At 32.9% G+C, this 25,424-nt stretch overlaps 1 protein-coding gene across 3 annotated transcripts; it reads left to right on the top strand.

The window, feature by feature from the left end:
- The first annotated feature begins 8,339 nt into the window (after nucleotides 1-8,339).
- LOC134255404 (multiple epidermal growth factor-like domains protein 10) lies at nucleotides 8,340-24,887 on the top strand. 3 transcript variants are annotated; one of them, XM_062737928.1, is made up of 10 exons: nucleotides 8,340-8,525; nucleotides 16,548-16,787; nucleotides 18,449-18,586; nucleotides 19,268-19,408; nucleotides 19,960-20,100; nucleotides 20,222-20,362; nucleotides 20,706-20,843; nucleotides 21,737-21,871; nucleotides 22,117-22,225; nucleotides 23,244-24,887. In XM_062737928.1, exons 1-10 carry the CDS (start codon nucleotides 8,390-8,392, stop codon nucleotides 23,452-23,454), a joined length of 1,530 nt encoding a protein of 509 aa, XP_062593912.1. In that variant the 5' UTR covers nucleotides 8,340-8,389; the 3' UTR covers nucleotides 23,455-24,887. The 3 variants fall into 3 exon arrangements, with proteins under 3 accessions (XP_062593912.1, XP_062593907.1, XP_062593918.1); XM_062737923.1 differs by having other exon boundaries at nucleotides 20,706-20,861; XM_062737934.1 differs by lacking the exon at nucleotides 23,244-24,887 and having other exon boundaries at nucleotides 20,706-20,861; nucleotides 22,085-22,156.
- The last annotated feature ends 537 nt before the right edge of the window (nucleotides 24,888-25,424 follow it).

Here is a 25,424-nt window from a genome sequence, read left to right as displayed (position 1 = left end):
TAATAATCAGTGGATTGGCAGTGCATACGTCTGTATGCACAGTATGTAAGTGGTGATATTTCGGATTCGCTTTGTGACTGCATGTTTTTCGACTCCATCGGAGCCTGGATACATGCAGGGTGTTTCAAAATGGCGGACATGACGAGGGTTGTGCTAATCGGCCATTCGTACATTAGAAGGATGGACAAGTATGTGAAAGACAATATGTGAAAAAAAAAATCTTTGTTTTGACCTAAATTATAAATAGATTCTCATTGTTGATCCGTGGCCAAGGTGGGTTAAACGTTAAGGGTTTGGCACATCGTGAACACTATGTACTTTCTCCACAGCCCCTGACATTAGCCTTTTTCAAATCGGAGGTAACGAACTTTCCTTCGACCCTTCACAAAGATTGTAAGGTATATTTCTTTTACGAACTTCCTGATTCATGGTACGAGTGTGAAACATGTAATTTTATGCAACTTCTCCGAAGGGATCCTCACAACTTACCACCGGGATGCAACAATGTTGTTATTGAGATTAATCAGCTTAGAAACTCTGTATCTGAATCCTTACCATATGTATCATTTTGGAAACACCAGGGTTTCGGGACTAACCTACAGTACCTAAGGGAGTTCACCTACCTACAAAGTCATGCAGTACCGATCCATTACCTATGGTCAATGGTCAATCAAAGATGTGGTGGTCAACACTTGCAGGAGGCTAAGGCCAGTATAAATTAATTTGAAGTTTGGTATAATGATATACAAGATATATGAGCATAAATCATGGAAATGAATAGATGCATATGTATAGGACAAGAGTCAAATATCTAGTAAGATATTTAGAAAGATGTCTGTTCTAAACATTCAAGTAGATCTATTAAAAAAAAAAATTAAATTATATCTTTCTGTAAGATATATATAACTTCATGAAAACCTGCAGAACATGTCAAAATTTTCCATGCTAATGTCTCAAAGTTATTTTTTGCAGGGTAAACTTACAGTATACATATGTCAAAATTTTCCATGTTTATTTATGCCGTAATATATACATTTGTGGTATCTCTCCATTATATAAACATACAGAGAGAAAATATCTTCAATTCTGTATGAAGTTTGTCAGAGGTCAGAGGTCAATACGTGACCTAATCACACGGCGCAATAATATCTACCGGTACATAAATTTTAAAATGACCTGCTCTACTTGCTTTTCGTGTATAAAAATGAATAAAATAAGCAAGTAAAATGATAATTATTTTATTTTAAATGTAATCAAGTATTTCATACAGTTTTTGGGCTATCGATTCAACCTGTGTACATAGAGAAAACTAGGAGCCTAGCGTTTGTTTACATTTTTCTTCACTTTTGTCAGCTGCACAGTCTCTAACGTTCATCCTTATTTTTTGGATAGACCTTTGGTTAAATTTTCATGATAAACTTTTATTTTATCTTTAAATTTTACTCACGATAAATGTGTAAATCTGTTGGAAAATATCTTTGCAATCATGCCATGAACAGCTGCCAAACACCTCGGTGTTTTCGTAGTTCAATATAAAGCTGTCGCCAGTGTCTCCGTGTTTATCAGTGTTTTACGATAAGTATGCCTTTAGTTACTGAAACCGTGGAATATTTTTGATCAAATTGCAAATTAACTGGCTCGGACAAGTGTCTCAGTCCATCGGATCCATCCATCCCTTTCCAGCGACCGAAATTCCTCCAACTTTTTATCATCAAACTTCGGACGTGTTTCTTGTGTTTTTTCAGCATCGATTATCATTTTCTCGAATAAAATATTCCCAGACAACAATCTGTTCACTATTACTGATCACAAGTAGCCTTTCACAAAATATTCCCTTCGAAATAGATTCCTTAGCCTAATGAATTTGAAGCGTAACCGCCATGCAAGCCGATTTACACCTTGCGTCATTTTTCAAAATCTACGACGGACGGTTAGTGCAATAATTTAAATTCGAAAATATTCAATTGTCTGTCTCAAATGTATATATAAGTAATAAATAACAAGTTTATAAACTTCAATGGGAATTGAAGTGGTTCGGTACGTGATAAAATCTTCTGAGAAGGCCTTCGACCTTCACAGGATTTGATCACGTGACCGACCCACTTCAATTCCCATTGAAGTTTATAAACTTGTAATTTATTTCTTAATTAAAGTTATTGGTTTGCAATGTGAACTAGCAGTATACATGATGTCAAAGTTTTCCATGTTACTGTCTCAAAGTTATTGGTTTGCAATGTGAACTAGCAGTATACATGATATCAAAGTTTTCCATGTTACTGTCTCAAAGTTATTGGTTTGCAATATGAACTAGCAGTATACATGATGTCAAAGTTTTCAATGTTACTGTCTCAAAGTTATTGGTTTGCAATGTAAACTAGCAGCATACATGATGTCAAAGTTTTCCATGATGCTGTATCAAAGTTATTGGTTTGCAATGTGAACTAGCAGTATACATGATGTCAAAGTTTTCCATGTTACTGTCTCAAAGTTATTGGTTTGCAATGTGAACTAGCAGTATACATGATGTCAAAGTTTTCCATGTTACTGTCTCAAAGTTATTGGTTCGCAATGTAAACTAGCAGCATACATGATGTCAAAGTTTTCCATGTTACTGAATCAAAGTTATTGGCAATGTGAACTAACAGTATACATGATGTCAAAGTTTTCAATGTTACTGTCTCAAAGTTATTGGTTTGCAATGTGAACTAACAGTATACATGATGTCAAAGTTTTCCATGTTGCTGTATCAAAGTTATTGGTTCGCAATGTAAACTAGCAGCATACATGATGTCAAAGTTTTCCATGTTGCTGTATCAAAGTTATTAGTTCGCTATGTGAACTAGCAGTATACATGATGTCAAAGTTTTCCATGTTACTGTCTCAAAGTTATTGGTTCGCAATGTAAACTAGCAGCATACATGATGTCAAAGTTTTCCATGTTACTGAATCAAAGTTATTGGTTTGCAATGTGAACTAACAGTATACATGATGTCAAAGTTTTCAATGTTACTGTCTCAAAGTTATTGGTTTGCAATGTGAACTAACAGTATACATGATGTCAAAGTTTTCCATGTTGCTGTATCAAAGTTATTGGTTCGCAATGTAAAGTAGCAGCATACATGATGTCAAAGTTTTCCATGTTGCTGTATCAAAGTTATTAGTTCGCTATGTGAACTTGCAGTATACATGATGTCAAAGTTTTACATGTTGCTGTATCAAAGTTGGTTCTCAGTGAGTACTGGGTAAGTCATGTGGCTGTCTCAAGGTATAACTAAACTGTTATCTATTCAATACAAGATCAAAAGCAAGGCATGTTTTTTTTTCTTTTATAAAGACTTGATTTATCAGTAAAATGTAACAGTTATGAAGCCACTGTTGTTGAAATCTTCATCATTTTATTGTCAAATAATGCAGTTATGAAAGGTCATTACCTAAAATGTTGGTGATACCTTTCATCATAACAGCAGAAATTACATGAAGTAGTTCGCTTAAAATAAATAGTCATAAATTATATTCTAGATAGAATTCTTTCAGCTTCATTCATGCTAAAGAGACGGCCAGCCACAGACGAAACCTGGAGAAGAGGAAAGAGTCTAAAAAATCAAGTGAAGTGTCAAAACTGGTTGAGCATCCATCCGTGCAGATTGATAATGAAAACAAGCAGACAAAATTCTAAAGTAACAAGGTAGTGGCGGAACCCCCTTAAGATGCTACAACATTTTACAAGATTTACAAGAAAAGGAATTGGTCCCCCGCGTGGCGCAGTGGTTAGAGCGTCTGCTCTCCAGTCGCGAAGTAATGAGTTGATCCTTACATTGCAGGTACGAATCTCGCTGAGGAACGTGACAAAAGGTCCTTCAGGATGAGACCGTATAAACCGAAGTCCCGAAATACAGTAGATCCTTCTTTGGCCGTAAGTGATTTAGCAAAAAGTTCCTGCACCACTCAACCTGCAAATGGTGACTTCTACTTATGAATGATAAATTTCTTGAGAGGGACGTTGAACAACGTACAAACATACAACATACAAACAGAAACATACGGAATCTTTTAATTGATCTCTTCCTTATTTTATTATTTTATGTGAATTAAATTTCATTTTACCCCTATGTTTTTGCATGTATATTTTTTAAGATTTGAACCCTTTACAAGTTTTGCGTAAACATTTTTTATAGTAGAGGATTTAGTGTCTCTTTGCTTTTCTGACGGATATATTATGTTAGATTATAGCTTATACTTTGGTTTGACTGGCCTAGAGAGATATAAAAAACATTTCCTCGTCAATTTTTATTATTGTTATTGCATGTTTCTTTTGTGAAAAAGAAAGTAAAAACACTGACCTCTAAGAACAAAATGCTCATGCTTTTTAAATGAACTGGAAAGCACGTACCATGGCAGGTGATTTCTCCACTACAACAAGTATAGAGAAAGGATACACAGTTAATAACATTGATTGCAGACACAAGGAAAGTTCCCCAAAGTCGAAATTCCTATTTCGTGGGTGGGGGGGGGGGGGAGTGGGCAACTTTTTCAAAGGCAAGTTACTTTCAATTCCAATTTTCTCCCACAATTCTTGGGGGGGGGGAGTGGGCAACTTTTTCAAAGGCAAGTTACTTTCAATTCCAATTTTCTCCCACAATTCTTCGATATACCTATACTTTCCTATAGTAAAGGTAATGTTGAGGAAAAATACCTGTGATTTTGTTATTCATTAAAAAGTGGGGGGGGCACAGACATACTCTTGCCCCCCCTCCCCCCACATCTGAAAGTGGGGGGGGGGGTAGTGCCCCCGCTGCCCCCCCCCCCCCCCTGTGACTACGCCTATGCTAGATCCAGTGTCGCAGTATTTGCTGGCAAGTAAAAATCCCTCACTGCTCAATGGCCCTGAGTACAGAGTATAGGACGAAATTTGTAACTCTCCACCGGCAAGTGGTGGAGTCTACATTTGAGAGAACAATTCTCGAGAGGGGCGTTAAACAACAATGACTCTTTCTGGGTATATCCTCTTGTAGCTTCTCCTGAAAATTCATTTTTCCCCTCGATTTCATCCCATTTTCTTCCTTTCGGTCCACATTCTATATAATCGAAGATTTGTGCATAATATTTATATTTTAAAAAATGTATCATTGTTATAATTATTAATGTGTTTGTTTACTTTTGTAATTTTTGTTTTGTTGCAGTCGCATTCAGTTGTTAAAATTAGTATTTATAAATTTGTTACATGTACATTGAAACAAAATTGATAAAAGATTTTCAGTACATCCAAATAATAAATATTTTAAGTAAACATACTTTTATTCTCTTTTCTTTTCATGAGCTTACATTCCTCATTTAGAGGTGTGCAGAAAAACATAAAAACAATATTTAAACCAAGACTATAAAAAAAAATCAAACCACTATTACAAAATACAAGCTTATTTAGAGAATTTGTGTCACCCGCTTAGGGGAAAAAAGACCATGCGCAGTCAGGGGGGATCCCCCCTGACTGAATTTGTACAATTGTTAAATGTATACATCTATGTTGTATATTGAATAAAAACAATGCCAATATTGATATAAATATTTGATTTTTTATTCGTTATTGTACGTATAGAAGCTTCTTTTTATATATAATATTTATCACACTGTAATGATATTTTTATGAGTTGTAAAACCCAGACGTCATATCTTATCACATGATATTTAGTGAAAAAAAAAATCAAAAAAAGAAAGCAAGTGGAGCATACGGGATTCGAAACCGGGACCTCTTGCATGTCAAGCGAGAGACGTATCAATACACCACGGAGCTGCTTTCCGCTGTCGGAAATTAAATGCAAACAGTAAGTCACATACATGTATGTATTTAAGTTCGCTATTGTAAAAATTTTACACAATGCATGGTGTCATATTTAGCCGTTAATAAACAGTTACAGACGACAAGATGTAATAAGAATGAAAAGTCTGCAAACAACCTGTATTATACGTAATAGTTTTCCACATGCCCCTGTGCTAAAAATAGTGCCAAGTGACACTTAATACTAATTTTAAAAAAATGGGGCAGGGCACTTTGAGAGGGGTGAGAGAGGCCCTAGGGAGTTTTGGTATAAAAATTCATTGCACAAAATCTATTTGAAATATTGGCCGCAAACGATATAGTGTTACACAAATGAGAATGAATACATTTTTGACCTTGAACTTAGACCTTTTGACATCAAAGTAAATAGAGGTCTTCCTTAGGCCACAGGGAGTTGTTATGTAAAATTTCATTGCGAAGTTCAAAGGGTTCTCGAGATATCGCTCGGAATCGAAAATGTTATTACAGACAGAATTTGCAAATTTATTACCTTGACCTTTAACCTTTTCACATCAAAATAAATAGGGATCTATTTTATTCCATGGGGAGGTAGTATGCAAAATTTCATTGCAAGAGCTCAAAGAGTTCTCGAGATATCGTGTGGAAACGAAAAGTTGCAGAAAGACAGAAAAACAGACGGACAGCTAGACGGATGGACCAAAACTGATATTCCCCATTTTTCAAGCGGGGGAAAAATCAAAACCACTTTTACGGTACAAATTCATAGCTCATGAAGGTTCTAGGAAGTAATTGGGTTAATCAGTTATACTCTTCTTTTTAATTTTGCTCAATTAATTGTGTTTGTAGAGGGCGGGGAGAGAAAGAGAGAGCGTTTTATACCAGGAGCAGTTCCTCATTGATGAAATTAGTTGATCGTTTTGAGTTTTATCTACAACTGACAGAAAATGTGCCTTAAAAATAGATTGAATTTCTTTAAATATTACTTAAAGAAACTTGTCATTGAACTCTTCAAATGCATCTTTGTATGCTATTTTGTTTACATATAAATTTTTCAGGTTCTATCTAAATTAATTAATTAAATACGATTGTCTAAAAATGAAATAATTCAATAAATGCATGTATTTTTTACGAAACATTGTGTGTGTGAAAAGTCATTAGGAATTTTAAATTTTTAGATTTGTCTTAAATGTCTCACCATAGGAGGTATCATTATTTTACCTTTACTTCCTTGACTCATATAAACATGTAAATACACAGTTAAAGAAATGAAGTACCTTATAAAATATCAGCTGATTTTAATTGGAATATCTGTGGCATTTTCATACGGTATGTACTGCAAATTTAACTGATGATATGCTCTTCGACAGCTGGTTGAATTGTTTATTTTTTTGTTCAGTTACTGTTCTGGTGCCTTTTATTATTTAACAAACTTGAATTTTGTGTACGGTGATCTGTTTGCCTTACAAATACATGTATCTTAAGAAGACTTCTAAGAAAACAAGAGTTAAACGATAATAATTTGAGGAAAAATATTTTTTTTAAAAGATGAAAGAATGTCCTCCCTCCAAATGAAGTGATCCTTTTCAATTTTTCTTAAAGAAAAATTTTTGCTTAAGAAAGAAATTCACATGAACCAATCAAAACACAGATGTTATATGAGGGGATCTATTTCATATCTAGTATGGAGCTGATGGGATGATGCATTTTCTAACCTCAAACGGGAAAAAAGCATAGTGAACTTGGGATTTGACAGAATATCCTTATAAATAGGTTAATCACAGTATGCATATTAACTAATATATATTTCCTTAATATATATGACGTTTTATGTGAAAATTTTTTATTTTCTTCTGAACAAAAAGATACTATATTGTAGGTTTTCCTCTAGCATTGCACTGCCAATTTAGATGCAATTTATTACAACACCTATATAATATGTCTCTTCCACCAGCTTTGCTATAATAACTTGGATAATTTCCACAATAATGGTTTAATTAAAGGGTCGACCCCTTTTTGCTGTTTCATAGGTATAAACGGAGACCTTCTGAGTATCTGAGAAGTTATTTGTCTTCACACGGCTGTTTCAGCAAAAGCAATGCTCTAACATTTTGTATATCCCACCGATGAATTAATTTTACATCTGACGAAGTGATACTGTACTGCTCATGCAATGTCTGATCTTCTTAATCTGAAACATTTTTTTCTTGAGTCAGGGGAAGATTTTTATCCCTGAAGATAAACTACAGGTTTTCTCTATAGGACTAGATACCATGGTACCCGATCCTTCCTCTGATGTCTCGAAGATCCATGTTTGCTCTAGATCTACTTATATTTTGTATTGTTTTAATGACTTTTGATCTTGAGTACTGTTTGTTATCTCCTTATGTTTCACACCAGCATTTTATGGGGGGTTTCTTCAGCAAGCGCGAAAATTTCCAAATGAAAAGTATCTTTTAAAACAGTATGAATGAATGTCTACTTTTCAAAGAAAAAAGCTGTTTTTTAGATGACTTATCAAGATTAAAAACAACAGAGCAAAGTCCAACTCGAATTTGCCCCTACAACTGTGGAGCAAGTCTTGCGGTTGATGGATACATGTCTTCTTGTACAGAGACAGACGTCATTGGAGGTAGTGCATCAGATAAAAGGATGTGGTGGCAAGTAGACCTTGGTGATACCTACAGTATAAAAAGCATCAACATAGCGTTCAAATCATTTGGTGACAAGTATGGTAAGATTATAATTAATTCAATGAGCTAAAATAAAATTTGGAGGGGGGGGGAAGTATTGTAACCGCTGAATCTGGCCTCTTATTGGATGTAAAAATCAGAACACAGTTAAACTATAGTATAATAGTATGTAGTTAAATTTATGCTTGTTTCAAAATCATCACTAAGTTTGATTCACAGAATACATCGAATACATCGAGGCCACATGATGGTGCAAAAAGAGGAAGTTTCCCCGAATTTTCTCAATTCTGGCAGAATTCTGCCAAATTGAGATAACTTTCACTTTGGAAAGCATAGAGCACGAGCTTGTCTATCTGAGATTTTTACACAAAACATTCATCTTATACTAGTGTAGTAAATATATGAATTTGGTATTAGATAGGCAAGCCATTTGCCGTAAAATTGATGAAATTTTGCCTAAAAATGAGAAAAATTGGAAATTAGCCTATTTTCTGACCATTCCATGACCTATTTGTATCCCATAACGTAGAACCAATACTCATTTTGTGGCAGGGGTGAATAGTGCACGTGGTTTCCAATTTTTGAACTGTTTCATCATTCTAAAAGACCCAAACCAGGGGCAAAAATTTTGGCCCTATATCCTATCTTGTCCATTCTAAGGACATATGGCACATTTCACCACATTCCAACTATCTGTAAGGTCACAGGAGCTACAATCATATATATATTTTGTAAAAAAAAAAAAAAAAAAAAAAAAAAAAAAAAGCGCTCTTTTGTTCCCTCTGTCGTGTAGCAGAAGCAATGTCAAATACAATGTATCAGCGGCCCATGCCTCTAGCTCTATTTTGTCTACGAGGGAAGAAAGATTTTCTGAAGACGGCTAGACCTTTCATTATCATTGGATTGTTATGTTTTTTTCATAACTTTCTTACGTTTCTTGAAAACCAGTTGCCTACTTCACTTTTATTCTTGTTGTTGCAGTAGTATACTATGATTTTAACATTAATTTTATATCGTCATCTTCCCTTACTTATGCAGCAATATGCCTTCATCACCTGCATAGGGAGTATGCCTCAGTTGATTTGATACGCAATAGCATGCTCTACGTGTGAACAATTTCTAAAACGAGGTCAATTATAGACAAGCAAGTTGATGAAACAAAAATATCAGCAGACTCGTTTCAAGTAATCATTTCGTAAGTTCTATGGTCGATTCAATGACCTTGTAAGCAAATACAATTTATCATTGAGTCAAATACTGACTGACGTTTTTCATACTAATTGTTAGTCCATTATTTATACACGGAATCGACAATGAATTTTGCCGTTATTACCTGATCATGACAAGGAGCACACGTCAGGTGTGACTGGTCAGCAGGGGTTGCTTACTCCTCCATGGCACCTGATCCCAACTCTGATGTTTCGGTGGTCCTTTTTCGCTCTGCTCAAATGTATTTTGTATTATTTTATGGACTTTGAGATTGAATACTATTCGTTATCTCCATATCCTTCTCAGTGTTCCCAACATTTCAATAAAACCAATTTATAACAAGATTTCGAAGCTGTCTTACAATTAATATTTACATTTGTTGTGTTTTTTTCTAGTACATGTATGTCATATGTGAAATGGATATGATAACCATTTTCGTGAATACTCACGCGTAGAAATGTACACGGAGCAACGTGCGTTAATGTGACACCACAATGAGGCTACAGCGATATCAGTAAAAATAAACGATAAAGGGCATCAAGAAATTCAAACATTGAGTATATTCTTTGGATGGTTTTAGACATTGAATTTATAAATATTCTTTAAAAATGTAATAATGACCAATAAATCATCGGTACAAATCTTAAGATACAGTAACCCCCAAACCCGAAAAATAACATAAAAGTTACATGTATGAGTTCAAGCAGTCGTAAATCTAACATTTCTTTTATAAAACACTCACTGCGTTTTTTTTTTCCGTAATGAGTATCATTATTTGAAATGATAAAGAGCAAATATATGTCTCCCCCGCATTTTCAAACAGCTCTTTCTATGACAACTGCCAAAATGCAACTATCATTAATTTTAAATTATTGTAACTAAGAATTTCAGATTGGCATCTATCTTTATCCTTACGTTATTTCAATCAGGTGCAATAAAAAAATAAATACCTGAATAATTAAAATAAATTTCACGAACATCTATATCAAAACTCATGTACTCTTTCTGAAAGCTCTTAGAAAGAACGTTAGGACACTGGAAAGTTTAATTTTGGTGATAATGAAAACAGTTTTAAAGAAAAATGGATCCTTTTTCTGTAAAATGATATGATACTCAACATTATGACAGTAGACTTATTCAGATTTTTTACTCTTTTCATCTCAAGAAAGACTGGATAATAAAAACTAAAATTTATAAAGATGCTTCTTCAAATAAGTTTTTGTATATTTAAAATTGTTCAAATCATGGTGAAGCTAGAATAGGTTCGCAATAGGGAATCAAATTTAGATAATAATAAAAATCGCGAGAAACACAAGGCAAGAAAAAATTTCAATTGATGTAGAAGCTTTTTGTCGCTGTTTAGATTACAAATTATACAAATCATTGCAACCGGGGCTAGGCTGAGGCAACAAAAGAAAATCAATGTTTTGTAATAAAATATATCATGTCCTCAAGTCAAAAATCCTTCATTGAGTGATGTGAAATGAAACTTGTTTTGTGAGCAACTGCAGAAAGCCACAACGTCAACGTAAAGCGATTACATTTACAAGATTCAAAAATATCAACATACAATGATATCAATAGAGATATCAAAAATCAACTACAGGATGAGTCCGCGCGAAATGAGAACACGTCTGTTGACCATTAAGTACATAGGTACAACGAATGCCTCTCTGATATTCTAGACATACGTGCGCCTCTGTGATGTCACACTAGAATATGATTTTTATGTATTCCTTATAATACCAGAAAATGAAATAATTTGCAACTTTAAACTGCATGAGCATAATAAACAACAATAAATCTTATCAATGCATTCTAAAAGTTGCTAGTTAAATCCCATACAGCTGATTATAATCTCGATGAACTTGTAATCACGACGTCATTTTTACCTGACGTCATTTTGGTAAAAATGACGTAATTCATGTTATGTGAGAGGCAGATTGAAGAATTTTTTAACAATGAAAAATGCGCTTTATTATTAAACAAAATGTTATTTACAGGCGTTAAATATGCTATCATTTGTTCAGAGCGATTATTCATTAACTATCGGGAGAATATATTAAAATAATTTTGTCGTGTTTTTATTTTCAGGTTAGGTATATTTTACATCGAGGTGCCTCATTAAATCGTTCTATTGCAAAAGTATACACTAAATAAATCTTAACCATTTTTTGAATATAAATAAAGGATATGTTACTTATTTTGAAAAGTGTTGCTGCTTTCTTTAAATCAGGAGGGTGATTTTATAAGTACACAAAATATTTGGTGTATGTCAGACATATTTTGACATGGGCCTATTTACTTGAAATTTTACCTATTAAAACGCGAATTCTATTCAAAGCAGCAGCACTTTCCAGAAAGTACAAAGTATACAGAAACAATTAATAGCTTGAATTTTTCATTTCAAATAGGGTATGCCCGTGCGATATTGAAATTTGTTAATGACCTACATTCAGTTCACGTAGTATGCATTCATCACGCGACTGTCCATCGATGGGACCAAACTTCATACAGTACAGAGCAGGTTATATTATGCTATTTCCATAAGTATTAAGTTATGTGATAATAAAACAGCTAAATAAAAATAAATTTAGTTTTAAAAACAATACCTGTGTTTGCATTTCTATTTTCCGTTGATTTCTCATAGTAGACCTTAAGGGGATGAAGGATGTATGGTCACGTGACTAAGTTTAATTACGTCATAATCTCTGATAAAATATGTACTTAACCAGATTAAAGCCACAGTATTTGTAAAAAAAAATTTACTGTTTGTTTGATTTCACCATCTTGAATAAAATATCTAAAAACATTCAAACTTTCTTGCAAATAGTTTCAAATTACGGAATAGATTGATCCACTCTTCTGTTTCCCTACACTGCGCGTCCAACGAGTCGCTGACGTCATAGTGGATCTTAGTACAGTAAGATTATACAAAGTAAAACATGGGTAGTATAATATCATAAAAACGGGTCAAGATCAGTACATGGTTGGATATTTTATGAATTGCAGAACACAAAAAATATTTTAGATGGTTGTTGACGGAAATATATTGTAGTTATTTCTTACTTAGCTTATTTCGCATATGTGTGACGTCATACTAGGGTTTCCCCGTACTCGAGAAATGTAAACATGATACGTTTTTCTCATGCCCATGTCTTGTTTAACTATGTCCTGTGCAATATTGAGCTCAGCTTCACCAATCGATATTTTTGCAGTTAATCAATAACATGAACTTGCATTTCGACGTAATTTTTCAAATATTGAATGATAGGATTTTTTGTAAATTAATTTTTTTGTCGTTTAAATTGTCTTAAAAAGAAGGTAATTTTCCGTCTCCAGATGCGGTGTGACAAAAGAATCTTGCTTTTTCGAATTCTTAACCCTATTCATACTCTGAAATATTTTAGAAGACAAATGTTCGCTGACATATTTTTTATCTATGCTGAAAAAATTCCATTATGGACCGAGTAATGGGCCCAGAAACAGGAGAATCAAACCTTCACTCAGACACTGTGGGGTATAGTATTTGTCACTCAATATCTAAGAAATAAATCTAGAAACCTATTGATATATCTGCTTTAAGGTATGTGGGACATACTAAATATGAGATATACAAAATATGAAAAAAAAAATGAATGACAGGTATTTTTTCAGCTAAAGGTCCTTCATCCCCTTAACAGTGTTGCGCCGCCTTTCATAATTCTAAGACAGAAGCACTGTTGCAGAAATATATACAAGTAGATTTAAAGTAATGGTTCCAATTGCGTTGGATTTTCATTCATACTTGCGACTTTGGTTCAATCATCCTTGTGGGCATTTTTTTTTTTTACTTTTTTAGGCTCGATTTAACGTTATTTTTTTTTACTGGAATCGGACGGAAGACCTCTTGTTGCTCGCAACGAGGTCGTTTCTAGTTACATGTGTTATTATGATTATTATATAATTCTTTTAATCGTATACAGAACCACTACGTCACAGGAGAAAAAGTTTAAGTGAAAGCTTTATGAGGTTGTATATATTTTCTATTGTTCGAATCAGAGTCCCGTGGATAGGGAAGGACCAAGATAGGGAATAAAAACATTTACATTGATATATGAAAAAAATCGTTAAAAATATACATAACAGCCCCTAGGCCTGAAAGGGTGAAACTTCCTGAGGTGGTAATGTAGATTTTAAATTGTTCAAATTATGACAGTTGGTATTAGTGTTTGGTCCCAATAAGTATTACAAGGGTGGATCCTGTTAAGAGTATGAGGGCCAAATTCACGCGTTGTGGCCTGTGGACCTCTTGTGGCACATGTGTTGTAGATTTGTGTAATGTCAAACTTTTAAAATATAACTTTATATTGGTTTCATTCAGATGAATTTAAAAGCTTTTTAACAGAAATAAAAGGTTTTAATTTAATAAACGAATAGTATTTATCTTCTCTGTCAAGCTCTGCTTCAGTATACAACTTATGCTTTGAAACAATGTTGTTGATCATTTATATTTTTCCTTAACTGTGATAACCGGCCTGGGCTCTATTGTAAGCAGAGTTTTTTTTATTTTCTATTGGTAGCAGAGTTTCTTTGTTTAAAAATAGTGTAGCACTAGCTTGACACCATTCATTATGTTCCTAAACTAAAAGTACTTAAATTGTAAAAAAAAAAAAAAGTGGAGCTGGTGAAATATATTCCTAATCCATATTTTTTATGTAGGACAAAAGATGTAAAATGATAGCGTTTTAAGAGATGTCCTGTTTTTTCTTAAATAACCACCTGTTGTCCAAAAGTGTATTAAGAGTTAAATCATAATATTAATATACTGCAATTAATTGTAGTAGAGTATATATTGAGAAACTTCTATTGAAAACAAAATATATTAAGTTAACGAACAGTATTCAAAACTCAAAAAATCAAACAGTACAATCAAATGGCAGAGCAAACACGGACCTTGAAAACATCGGAGATGGGATCAGATGCCATAGAAGACTGAGCATACCATGAAAACCGGTCACGTGCAACGTGTACTCCGTGTCATGATGTGTACTCATGGTAAACACCGTTGACAATTCAGTGTGCAAACAATTGACACAACAAGAGTCAAATGCATCAGCCAAAATGCTACTGCATAGACCAAAAAAACTCATGAAGTGAAGACTCCAAAATCCTGCCTGACCACTTACATGTATTAGCCAAGAACCAGCCTAGCCCCAAAATACGTTCATTAATAGAGCATGTACCCGCGCCCAAAACTAACCAAGAGGCATAAACCCTGTCATTTATTGAATTCCTTTTTTTTTATTCATACAAAAGAAGAAGGTACAGTTTGGGCTTTATTGTGCCCTAAAAATTTAATGTTCTTAAAAAGTTATGATATTGGCTTTAACAAGAGTTGAGTAGATGAATATGATAAATCATTAAAGAATATGGCATGAAGTAAGACCATTCTGAAAATATGACGTCATTAATTTGGTACATTTCTAAGTTTAATGCAGAAAAGCCTCAGAAAGACTCGTTTTTGTGCTTATTTTCCTTTAGGAAATAGTCTCTGTCACCGTCGCCCGCTACAATTTTCGGATATATTATGTAAATTGCTTTGGAAAATCACATACCTCAAAATCTCTCTGGGCGACGGTGGCAGAGTATGTTTTCTGAAAGAAAAATCCACTGAAAATTGATGTCTCCTGCAACTTTTTAAGAAAATATGGGAAAATGTACGAGTTTATGACGTCACAATTGGCATTTAGGAGTTCATTTCAGGAAAACAATTTGTGTATTCTAACTGCATGGGATCCTTATGATTCAGAAAAAATGAATTTGAATTTCTTATGTCACTTTTATATTTTAGATAAATACAGGGCTTAATTTGTGTTAAAACTTTACCTCGTTCTTTATTCACAAAAGTGAATGGGATAGGGCACCAGGCAAAGCCAATTTTAGCCCCATCCCTATTATGGGACGTGGAGACCGATTCTTCGGGTAAGACCGTATAAACCGTGGTCTCCTGTCGCAGTAAGTGCTGCTCAATGCCCATGAGTGCCAATGTAGGCCAGAATTTCGAATTTGTAGCTCTACCGGCAAGTGGTGGCGTCTCATTAGAGTACCAACTACTCACTATCGAAAACGAATTTTAATTTCAATCTACGAATCAAAAAAGACAGATTTGTGTCATTTTCAAATACGCCAAATTTCTCATATTTGTACATGATATTATCTCAATTTTTTTCCACTGCATTTCCTTGGAAGATAAATAACTTTATAGGAATTGAAACCATGCCGAGCGGGGCATAAAGATCGTACTTGAGAAACTTTTTAATTATTTAAACTAGAGGTACTGTGAGCAATGAGCTCACTAAATGATACCCCCGCCTCCCATAATGTCGATGTGTTGCTTTATATTGTTTTACGGTAATGTGTAAAGAGGAATAACTCGTCCTATGAAGTGTTATCCAGAAGCTTCTATTATGTGACGTCATAGGTAAACAAAAAATGGCAATGTCCATGTTTTGCTCTGGGAAACCTAAAATACGTGTCCAATAAAAAAGTAAAATAGGAGGTGCACAATGGCAATATGTAATCAAGATTCTGTGAAAGTTTCATTAAATTTCACTCAGTAGTATAAGAGGAGTTGCGGATTAACAGACGGACGGACGGACGGACAGAAATTTATATACCCTCCCGCTTTTCAAGCGGGGGGTATAATGAACCTCTCACTTCACTTCAGCATCCTGTCAGGTTAAAATGCATTGTTTTTTCTTTGCTATTTGAGATTGTTCTAAAGCTTATTTTACAAATTTGTCAACAAAAATGTACTGATAATTTTTAATTTAGAAATGTCTGCATATAATCCATTATGTATATATTTATAGTTGAAAGAGACCGAGGACGCGTTGCTGGATTTTCACTTTTTCTGTCAAACTCCAAGAGTAAAGAAAACGGATGGATGTGTTACAAAGACGGACCAGAGTTACCGCCATTAAACTTCAGTACAGACTGTATTGGACATGGCCGTTATGTCATCTATTACAATGAAAGAATGGATGGTGAAACCTATCCAGATGGATACGAAACAATATCCTTTAATTTTCTTTGTGAAGTAATAGTAAAAGGTAAATTTATAGTTTACGACCCACAACAAATCAACATAATATTATGCTAGCAAAGTTTAAAATCGGTTATATCATCACTTGTCTGTATCATCCTGGTAATGTATGACGTTTCAAATAAGGATATACTGAAGCTAGATGTGATTTAATCTGTAGAATTATTATTACATTTATGACTGTACATTTCGCTTAAAAAATATTTTACCCCACACTAATCGGTTTTAATCAAAAAGATATCAGCATTTCACTATTGTTTCTGGGAAACATATCGAAATGCGCTCTGTCACAAAAATAATTATATATTGTTAAACGTACCTTTCAGGATTTTTTATACCCCCCGCTTGAAAAGCGGGAGGGTATATAGTAATCGGTATTTCCGTCCGTCCGTCCGTCTGTCCGTCCGTCTGTTACGCTTTGGGGTACCCTTCTCTTATCCGCAACTCCTCTCATACCAATGAAGGAAATTTAATGAAACTTTCACAGAACCTTGTTTACATATTGCCATTGTGCACCTCCTATTTTACTTTTTGATCTGACATATATTTTGGATTTTCCAGAGCAAAACATTGACACTGCCATTTTATTCATAAGGGAGGCGGGGGGTATCATTTAGTGAGCTCATTGCTCACAGTACTTCTAGTTTTACTAATATTGAATAGTCACCATTAACCAGTGAAGGGCCTAGAATGTAGACCTTTATTCAGCTCAATGAGCAGCGAGATTGCTTCGTGCTAACGCCTACCATCACACGGAAAATCGGTTTTCAAGGCCTCATTCGAAGGACCCGCAACTTTAACAAAATGCCAATTGCTTTGAGCAATAACAGTTTCTTCCTATTTTATTATCGCCTTAGGTTTGTCTTGACCAAGATTTGAACAAACGACCTTTAAGCCAGGGAGCAAGCATAATAAAGAATTTATTGCCAAGTGCAGCTAAAAAAATATTTTCTGTTTTGCTATCATGAAAAGAAATTATGATTTTTATTATATTGATTAGAAATTATTTTACAAATCATTGGAATTATACGAGGGTTGTTCAATGAGCTCAAGGACAATGAGGGTTTTTTTTTGTAAAAAGGAATGGTCCAAGATTTATTTATTTTATACCATAACTTTAGCTGTGAAAATTCAAGTAAGAAATAATTTAGTTTATATTGTTTGAACTAAAATACTTTTGTAAAATCACGGTCATTATATTAAAGGTCACCGAAAGTGCGCACTGTCGGGGTGAAAATGCTACATGTGTATTAACTTTTAATCAAAGTGTTTTGCTCAGAATGATTTTTATGTATATAACACAATTAAAATCTTAATAAAATATAAATATGTTTTGGTAATAAAGCTGTTATCATCATTTTCTTTAGCATTGTTTACTAAATGACCAGTATAGATATTAAGTAAAAACCGTCAAACATTAAAAGAAAAATCATCACACAAGACCGTGTCGAGCGACTTACCAATACAAAGTCTTTACACTTGAAGCGTCCACTGAGTCATTGTTCTAATTTTTATGTATTTTTTTATATCTTTGTTTACACTAAGATATTATTGCACACATTTGTCATTGTGGACGTTACTTAGATACTAAAACATTCGTCTACGAGTGTTTTGACAACCCTTGTAGTTGACATGTTAACAACAAAGACAAATGTCGATATTTTACAGGGTGTCAGGAAAAAGGAGTTTATGGAAGCGACTGCAATACCCCCTGTCCGGAAAATTGCCAATATCAGAGATGTTATATTGTTAATGGAAGCTGTCTTGAATGTAAATCTGGATGGACCGGACATATGTGTGCAAGAAGTACTTAGCACTTAATTGTTAAAGTCTAGCCTTCCAAGGAAATCTTTTCATCAATAGATATACAATCATTTGTATTTTCATTTCATTATCATAAAGACCATCTGAAAGAAAGACGGTATTTCTGAAAGACAGAAACTTGATTTTTAAATAGATGCTTTTAAACATGATGCATAAGTACATGTATTTACGCACTGTTTGAATTTATTTTTAATTACTGATTATATACCCCCGGTATTACAAAGTGTTATAATTCATAAAAGAATTTATAGAAAAAAAAATCAGCTTCGTTTTACAGCAATCTACACTGTAACAGTTTGAATAGTAAAAACTTTAGAAAAAAGGCACTCATACCACTGATTTGAAGTTAATATTTTCTCAAGTTTTCTGTATGATATGCTGACTTAGAAGTTGCAATAGAATTTCAAAGAAAATACACTTAGATGAATTAAATATTTTTTTGAAATATAATCACTGATGCTGACATTTTCTGGGTAAAAAAATGTACCTAGATACAAATTTTTCAATCCTGGATCGATAGAGGATAATTAAATATTATTTTTAGGTTAATCTTAAATAAATTATTTTATATATTTGGTATTGCTGTAAGTTGAAATGCGGTATATAGTTTACTAATTTCTGTAATTCAGGATGTAATTATAAGTTTTCTTTTTAAATAAACAGGGTGCTTTGAAGGATGGTTTGGACTGGGTTGTACAAATAAGTGTGTAGGACATTGTATTAACAACGACAACTGTAATCACATTTCTGGTATATGTGACGGCGGATGTGCCCCTGGATGGACTGGGCCTATGTGTGATAAAGGTAATGTGTTTTATTTGTATTCTTTAAATAAAAAAGAAGCAGAGAATAATTTCTAAATAAGACATATGTATAGTGTATAATGTTTTTAAATGGTCATTTAATTATCCTGAATATATATAGTGATAAAAAATGTTCAAGGACTTTTACAGACTTTATATTGCTTAGAATACATATTATCGAGTTCATTTTGAACAGATATTTATCTGAGAAATTCCTCGAAGAATATAAAGTACATGTACTTGTATAGAAACTCATCATTGCATACTCCAATGTGAATGTTTCTTTATTCATTATGTCAGTCAAAGAGAATGTTAAAAATAGTTTGACTAATTAGAAATTATATAAATAGTCCATATTTCATTATTTTTTTTAATTTTGTATAAAATAATGGATAAGTCATATTTATCTGAAGAGGTATTCCATAAATACTTTTGTGACTGACCACGTGCACTTATTTGAAAATAAAGCCTCGCATTAAGAGAAGAAAAAAAAACTCCGAAATTGATAAACCTTAAATGTTATGTTAAAACACAAAATAATATTTTTTACAGAATGTGAAAATGGGATGTATGGTATAAACTGTGTACACAATTGCAGTGGAAATTGTTATAATAACTCAAATTGCAACAAAATATCAGGTCACTGTGACACGGGTTGTGGTCCAGGATACTTTGGTACTTTATGTGAGAAATGTATGTGGTATATATTTTGGTCAATATTTTCAGAAAAAATAGTTTAAAAGGAAGAAAATTATTAAATAATCCAAATGACATTTGTTAAATTTCAAAATAAACTTTGATTGATTTTTGACAGCCTGTGCCCCGGGAAGATTTGGTAACTTATGCAAGGAAACTTGCAGCGGTCACTGTGTAAATAACATGACATGTAATCATGTTGATGGAGTCTGCACACAGGGTTGCAATGACGGTTACATTGAAGCAATGTGCAACAAACGTAAGGAGCCTACAAGAGAATGCCGAATGTCATAATCTTAATTTATCATTTAACAAAAAGTCTCACTGAAATAATATACTGTGGTATGAAGACACCCACGAATTTATGTACACCACGAAGTGCAATTTTTTCATTACTACTGAACATTCTTCAACCACGAAATCAAATCTTAATGAATCAATGTACATTTTTCTCAAACCGAGAAAATTTGACCCCTCGAAAATGTGTGATTTAACAGTAAACGTATCTCGATCTGAAAGTGAATCGTACAGATTCATACAAATGTATAACAATTAAACAATTGATGTGCAGAAGTATTAACCATATTATTTTATTCTTTCAGCGTGTGAGGTGGGCTATTTTGGGTCCCTATGTTCTCGGAAATGTTCGGTAAATTGCATCAATACATTTGTTTGTAAGAATACTGATGGAGCTTGTAGATGTGCGCCTGGATGGACAGGGTCACCAATTTGCAACATAGGTTTAGTCCACATTATTAGTTAGGGGATCTTAAGGACAGATGAGACGTTCCTTTATAATAGATAAATTTTTCTAAGAGTTTGTCATTGAAGTATTGCTCTTTAAAAATGCCAGGCATTTCTGCAAGATAGGGGTAGTTTTTCTTATGTAATCCTTTTGGGAAGAAATATTATTTTCCAATTTCAGATTTTAAGTGTTTGGTTTTTTTTTAAAAAACCCTTTAAAAACAGGTTCAGAAATCAGAATGTAATTAAAATGTTGAATATTTTTCATACATTACGAATATATACAAAAGAGATTTTGAGGAACGTCTCGTCTGACCTTAATAATCGTAAAGATCTGCAGTCAATTCCATTTTATTTCAATATCACATCAAGCACATACACATGTATATTAATTTTAGTAGGTATTTTTCTCATAATGAATTAAAAATCAAGTAAAATTTACACACATTCAAGAGAAAAATATCATTAGAGATGGTAATAAAACATTAAAATTGTACTAAAACAAGTATAATTAGAAAAAATCAGGTAAACCTCCCGATTGAAAATATAAGAGAAAAATTTGATTTGTTCTCTTTTCATTGAGAACAAAGTTTTCCAAGATCAATACTCCTGTATATATATAATGTAAATATCAATGGCAATACATGTAATCATATTTATTCAATTCATGAAACAATTCCATTGTTTATTTAACTTTATGTATTTATATTAAAGACTTGCTTAACAGACATATGACTGTTTAAAGTTTGTTATCATACATTGACACACACTTGTATTTATATATGAACAAAACGTAAAATATTTCATTACAAAATAACTGATCAATTCTTTTTCATTTATCCTTTTCATTATCAAAATAAGTTTACTTTTCCTTTTTTTTTTAATAAAGAATGTTCCCAAGCATATGGCGAAAACTGTCAACTTCCCTGCAGTGAAAACTGTGTGAACCGCACCTGTGACAGATTCAACGGAAGTTGTTTGACTGAATGTATGGGAGGAACTTTTGGAGAAAAATGTGATCAATGTGTGTGAATAAATTTTATTTTCAACATTTTTTTATCCTTGTGTACTGTCTTTTTAAACAACTTTTCTTATAACTTGCTTCCGTATTCTTGTACCTCTTTTAATTTAACTCTCGTAATTGTATGATAACGTACAATAGTTGAAAAATTCAAGTAACTATAATAACATTTGTCGTACAGTCTATTTATTTTTTACTTTGCCTTACTTTATGAAGATTTATGATGTTATTTCCTTCTTTTCCCTCAGGGAGAGTAGAATCAAGTGGCGATTCAGGACCCCCTCTTACTTCTGTTGTGATTGTTGGTGTTTTAACAGTTTTCATCATCTTTGCTGTCGTCGTTATCTTCTCTATACGGTATTTACAAAAAAAAAACTATTTAAGTATTTGATGTTTATTGAAGAGTATATATTTTGTATTATTTGGGGTGTTAAAAGCATTTAGAGGAATCTTTTAAATACGTTTTAAAGCACTTATTTTTTTCATAAATACACGTGCACAATATGAGATTTATTTTTATTGCCCTCGTTTTCATCAAAAGTTTATTTGAGTCTGCCTGTTCGTTTGTTTTTCTGTCTGAAACACTTTTGTTTCCGTTGGATATCTCAAGAAGCCATTTTAGCTTTTGCAAGAAAGTATTACATAATAACCCCTTCTGACCTGAGGAAAAACCGTATTTTTTAAATCGACGGTTGAGGACATGAATTCCTAATTTCTATCTGTTTCAACATTTTCGTTTGGAAAACCATGGACCAAAAAGGGTTCTTATCCTGGATTGTCCTTTTATTTCATAACTCCCATTAACCAACCCCCCCCCATCTACTTACCAGATCCGCGCATGTTTTTTTTTCTTTCTTCCTTATGCGGGAGAAAATTTTTTTTGTGTGAATTTGAAATTTATGTTAGTTTGCTTGAGATGAAAATAGGGAAACATGTCCTGTTTCTTGATATTGCAGAGATTATTATCGGGAATACATTATGTTTTGGGGTTATAGTTGTCCAAAAACACCCACATGGTACCATTTAAACTGGATTTTAAATAAACAGGGGTTTTATTCGTAATAGGGTAATAGTGTCCTAAACAAACACACATAGTGCCAATAAATCTGGGTATCAAATAAAACAATTTGGTGTTTTGTTTACTAATTAAATACTTAAATATGTTGGTCATCGCTAGGTTCTCATTCAAGAGAGGCAACAATTTATTAGGATAATCTTGGAGAAATACATTCCATAGGTAGAAAATACTTTACGGTAAAATGTGCTTTACGTTCTAAAGATATTATAACAATAAATAACCACGTACATGTACATATTCTTATTGTTGATACCATTCCTTTTGGGTTTTTTTTTCTTTATTTATCAATTTTTGTAGGCGAAAGATTGTACGAAACTTCAAAACAAGCAAGAAATGTTCTGAGAATAACGGCACTGAAAACATTGAAGTGGTCTCGGAGTACGTAAATGAATATCAGGAATTAAGTTCCTCTAGAGATAACAACGAATATCAAAGCATACGAATGTCAGAAGTTACTTCAGTTGAACAAAGCAACACATATCAGAACCTTGTGTTGACTACAGTGTAGTTTTATAAACTATGTTTTACTTCTTTGTATACATTATAGACCAGTATTTCAATCAGAAGTCCCAGGGACGAAAGATTTTGGTTTTTGCATTTCGTAAAAATTGAGTTAGTGTACAATATATTTTGTTTCAAATAATCTGTCCAACATCTTATACCTGAAAAGAAGAAACACCTACTTGATAAAAATGAACGACATATTGTCAATTAACAATTATATAGAAATTTTCATTCCTATGTCGATAGGATATATCCAAGTGAGATTGAAATAAAGATACGACAGAGTTTGACATATCTGTTTCATGTTTTAAAAAATTACTTGAAATAGACGTTAATAGTAATTTAACAACCAAGCTGTATGATAAACATGATGACTAACTTTCCAATCGTAAACTTCCCTTACTTATACAACAATCTACGTTCATCACCTTCATACGGAGTTTATTTCTCTCTGTTGATTTGGTATGCAAAAGCATGCTCTTCAAATGAACAATTAATAATAATTTCTAAAACGAGGCAAATTACTGACAAACAAGTTGCTGTAACATGAATATCAGTAGTCTTGTTTAAAGTCATTATTTCTTAAGATCAATGGTCTATACATTGACCTTGTTAGCAAATACAATTTATCTGTATGTCAATTTTTGACTGACGGTTTTCAGTCTTATTGTTAAGCTATTTCATACAAATAGAATTCTCGACAGATTTTTTCCGTTATTTCCTGATCATGACAGAGAGGACAAATCGGGTGCGACTGGTCGGCAGGGGATGCTCATGCCTCAGTTGAAATAGACCCCATCTCTTATGTTCTTGTTTGCTGTATTCAAATTTTGTATTGTTTGATAGTTTTTCACAGCTTTAATATATTGATAGGTCAAATTGCATGCACATTAAGAGTTTTAAAAAATATGTTAAATTACCTTTGATTCATGTATAATTTGTTGATAGACAAAAAATGTTCCATAAATGAATATTCTTTGGAACAAAGATGTTTATGCATGAAAAGATATGTATTAGTAAGATGATTGTAACATCGTTTTGTGCTATGTGTTTTTACGTGTATTTCTATTTATAAAAGAAAAACGTGGCAAAATCATGTGACTGTATTTACAAAAATGTAAAGCAAGTAGAGTGTATGTAATCTTAATTGCCTACTCATGAGATCCCATTTTAAATTGTAATTCAATTACTTCTTTGTTACTTGTCTACTTCATTTATGTTAGCAACGCATTTTTTTTTCCATCAAAATTGTAAGTAATTATATAATTAAGGACTTTGAGTTATGTGGCCAATGCACAATTTTGAAGTAAGCAAACATATGCATTTTCTTCGACTGTAGCGTTGCAAGGCTATGACAAATCTGTTTGATATTTTAAACAAATTCATGTATTAATTCTTCTGTTGTAGATATTATGACCATCGATCTTTATTACTTACTTAAATCAGAATCCCAGACCTATTTTGCTTGAAAGTTTTGTTTTATTTAAAACAAAACAATTACCAGGTAATTATAAAAAAGGTAATGATTTCATTTTAAAGCAAAAAAGGTTAAACATATGATTAGATGCCCTCTCTTTATCGTCAAGCACCATCTGAAATATAACTGTTCTCTATTACATTCAAGATATAAAGTTAAGCGAAAGGTGACATGGAAAGTTAAAACAATCAAATGGAACAATAGTAAAAAAATGTAATTGCTCTTACTTTTTCTTTTACATTTGCAAAATGCAAATTTCTAAAGCTTTCTTTCTAATGTACTACTAGATATCTTCATGGCGTACAGAGAATCCAGAATATTAAGGTAAAATTAATTTTCAAAACAGGTTACTCCTAAGTTACGAATAGGGGAATATGGAAAATGGAAATCAATCACATGTTTTCAAGAATTTATAGATATACAAAGTCATGATATTTTAACAAACACATTCCGACTTTGGTTGCATAAATTGTATTTTTTCCGGCAATATATACTTA

Source organism: Saccostrea cucullata, unplaced genomic scaffold, assembly GCF_032062105.1.
Source record: "Saccostrea cucullata isolate Sc308-1 unplaced genomic scaffold, CSIRO_AGI_Scuc_v1 ctg4903, whole genome shotgun sequence".
In the NCBI taxonomy this organism is placed as follows: Eukaryota; Metazoa; Mollusca; class Bivalvia; order Ostreida; family Ostreidae; genus Saccostrea; species Saccostrea cuccullata.
Note: the sequence above shows the minus strand (reverse complement) of the source record. Positions and strands in the feature narration are given on the sequence as shown.

Excerpts from the sequence above, each read along its gene's own strand:
- LOC134255404 (XM_062737923.1), top strand. The coding sequence starts at position 8,390 with ATGTCTTCTTGTACAGAGACAGACGTCATTGGAGGTAGTGCATCAGAT. Across the intron at positions 8,526-16,547 it reads ATCATTTGGTGACAAGTATG|TTGAAAGAGACCGAGGACGC; the intron begins GTAAGATTATAA and ends ATATATTTATAG. Across the intron at positions 20,862-21,736 it reads AGGTTTAGTCCACATTATTA|AATGTTCCCAAGCATATGGC; the intron begins GTTAGGGGATCT and ends TTTTTAATAAAG.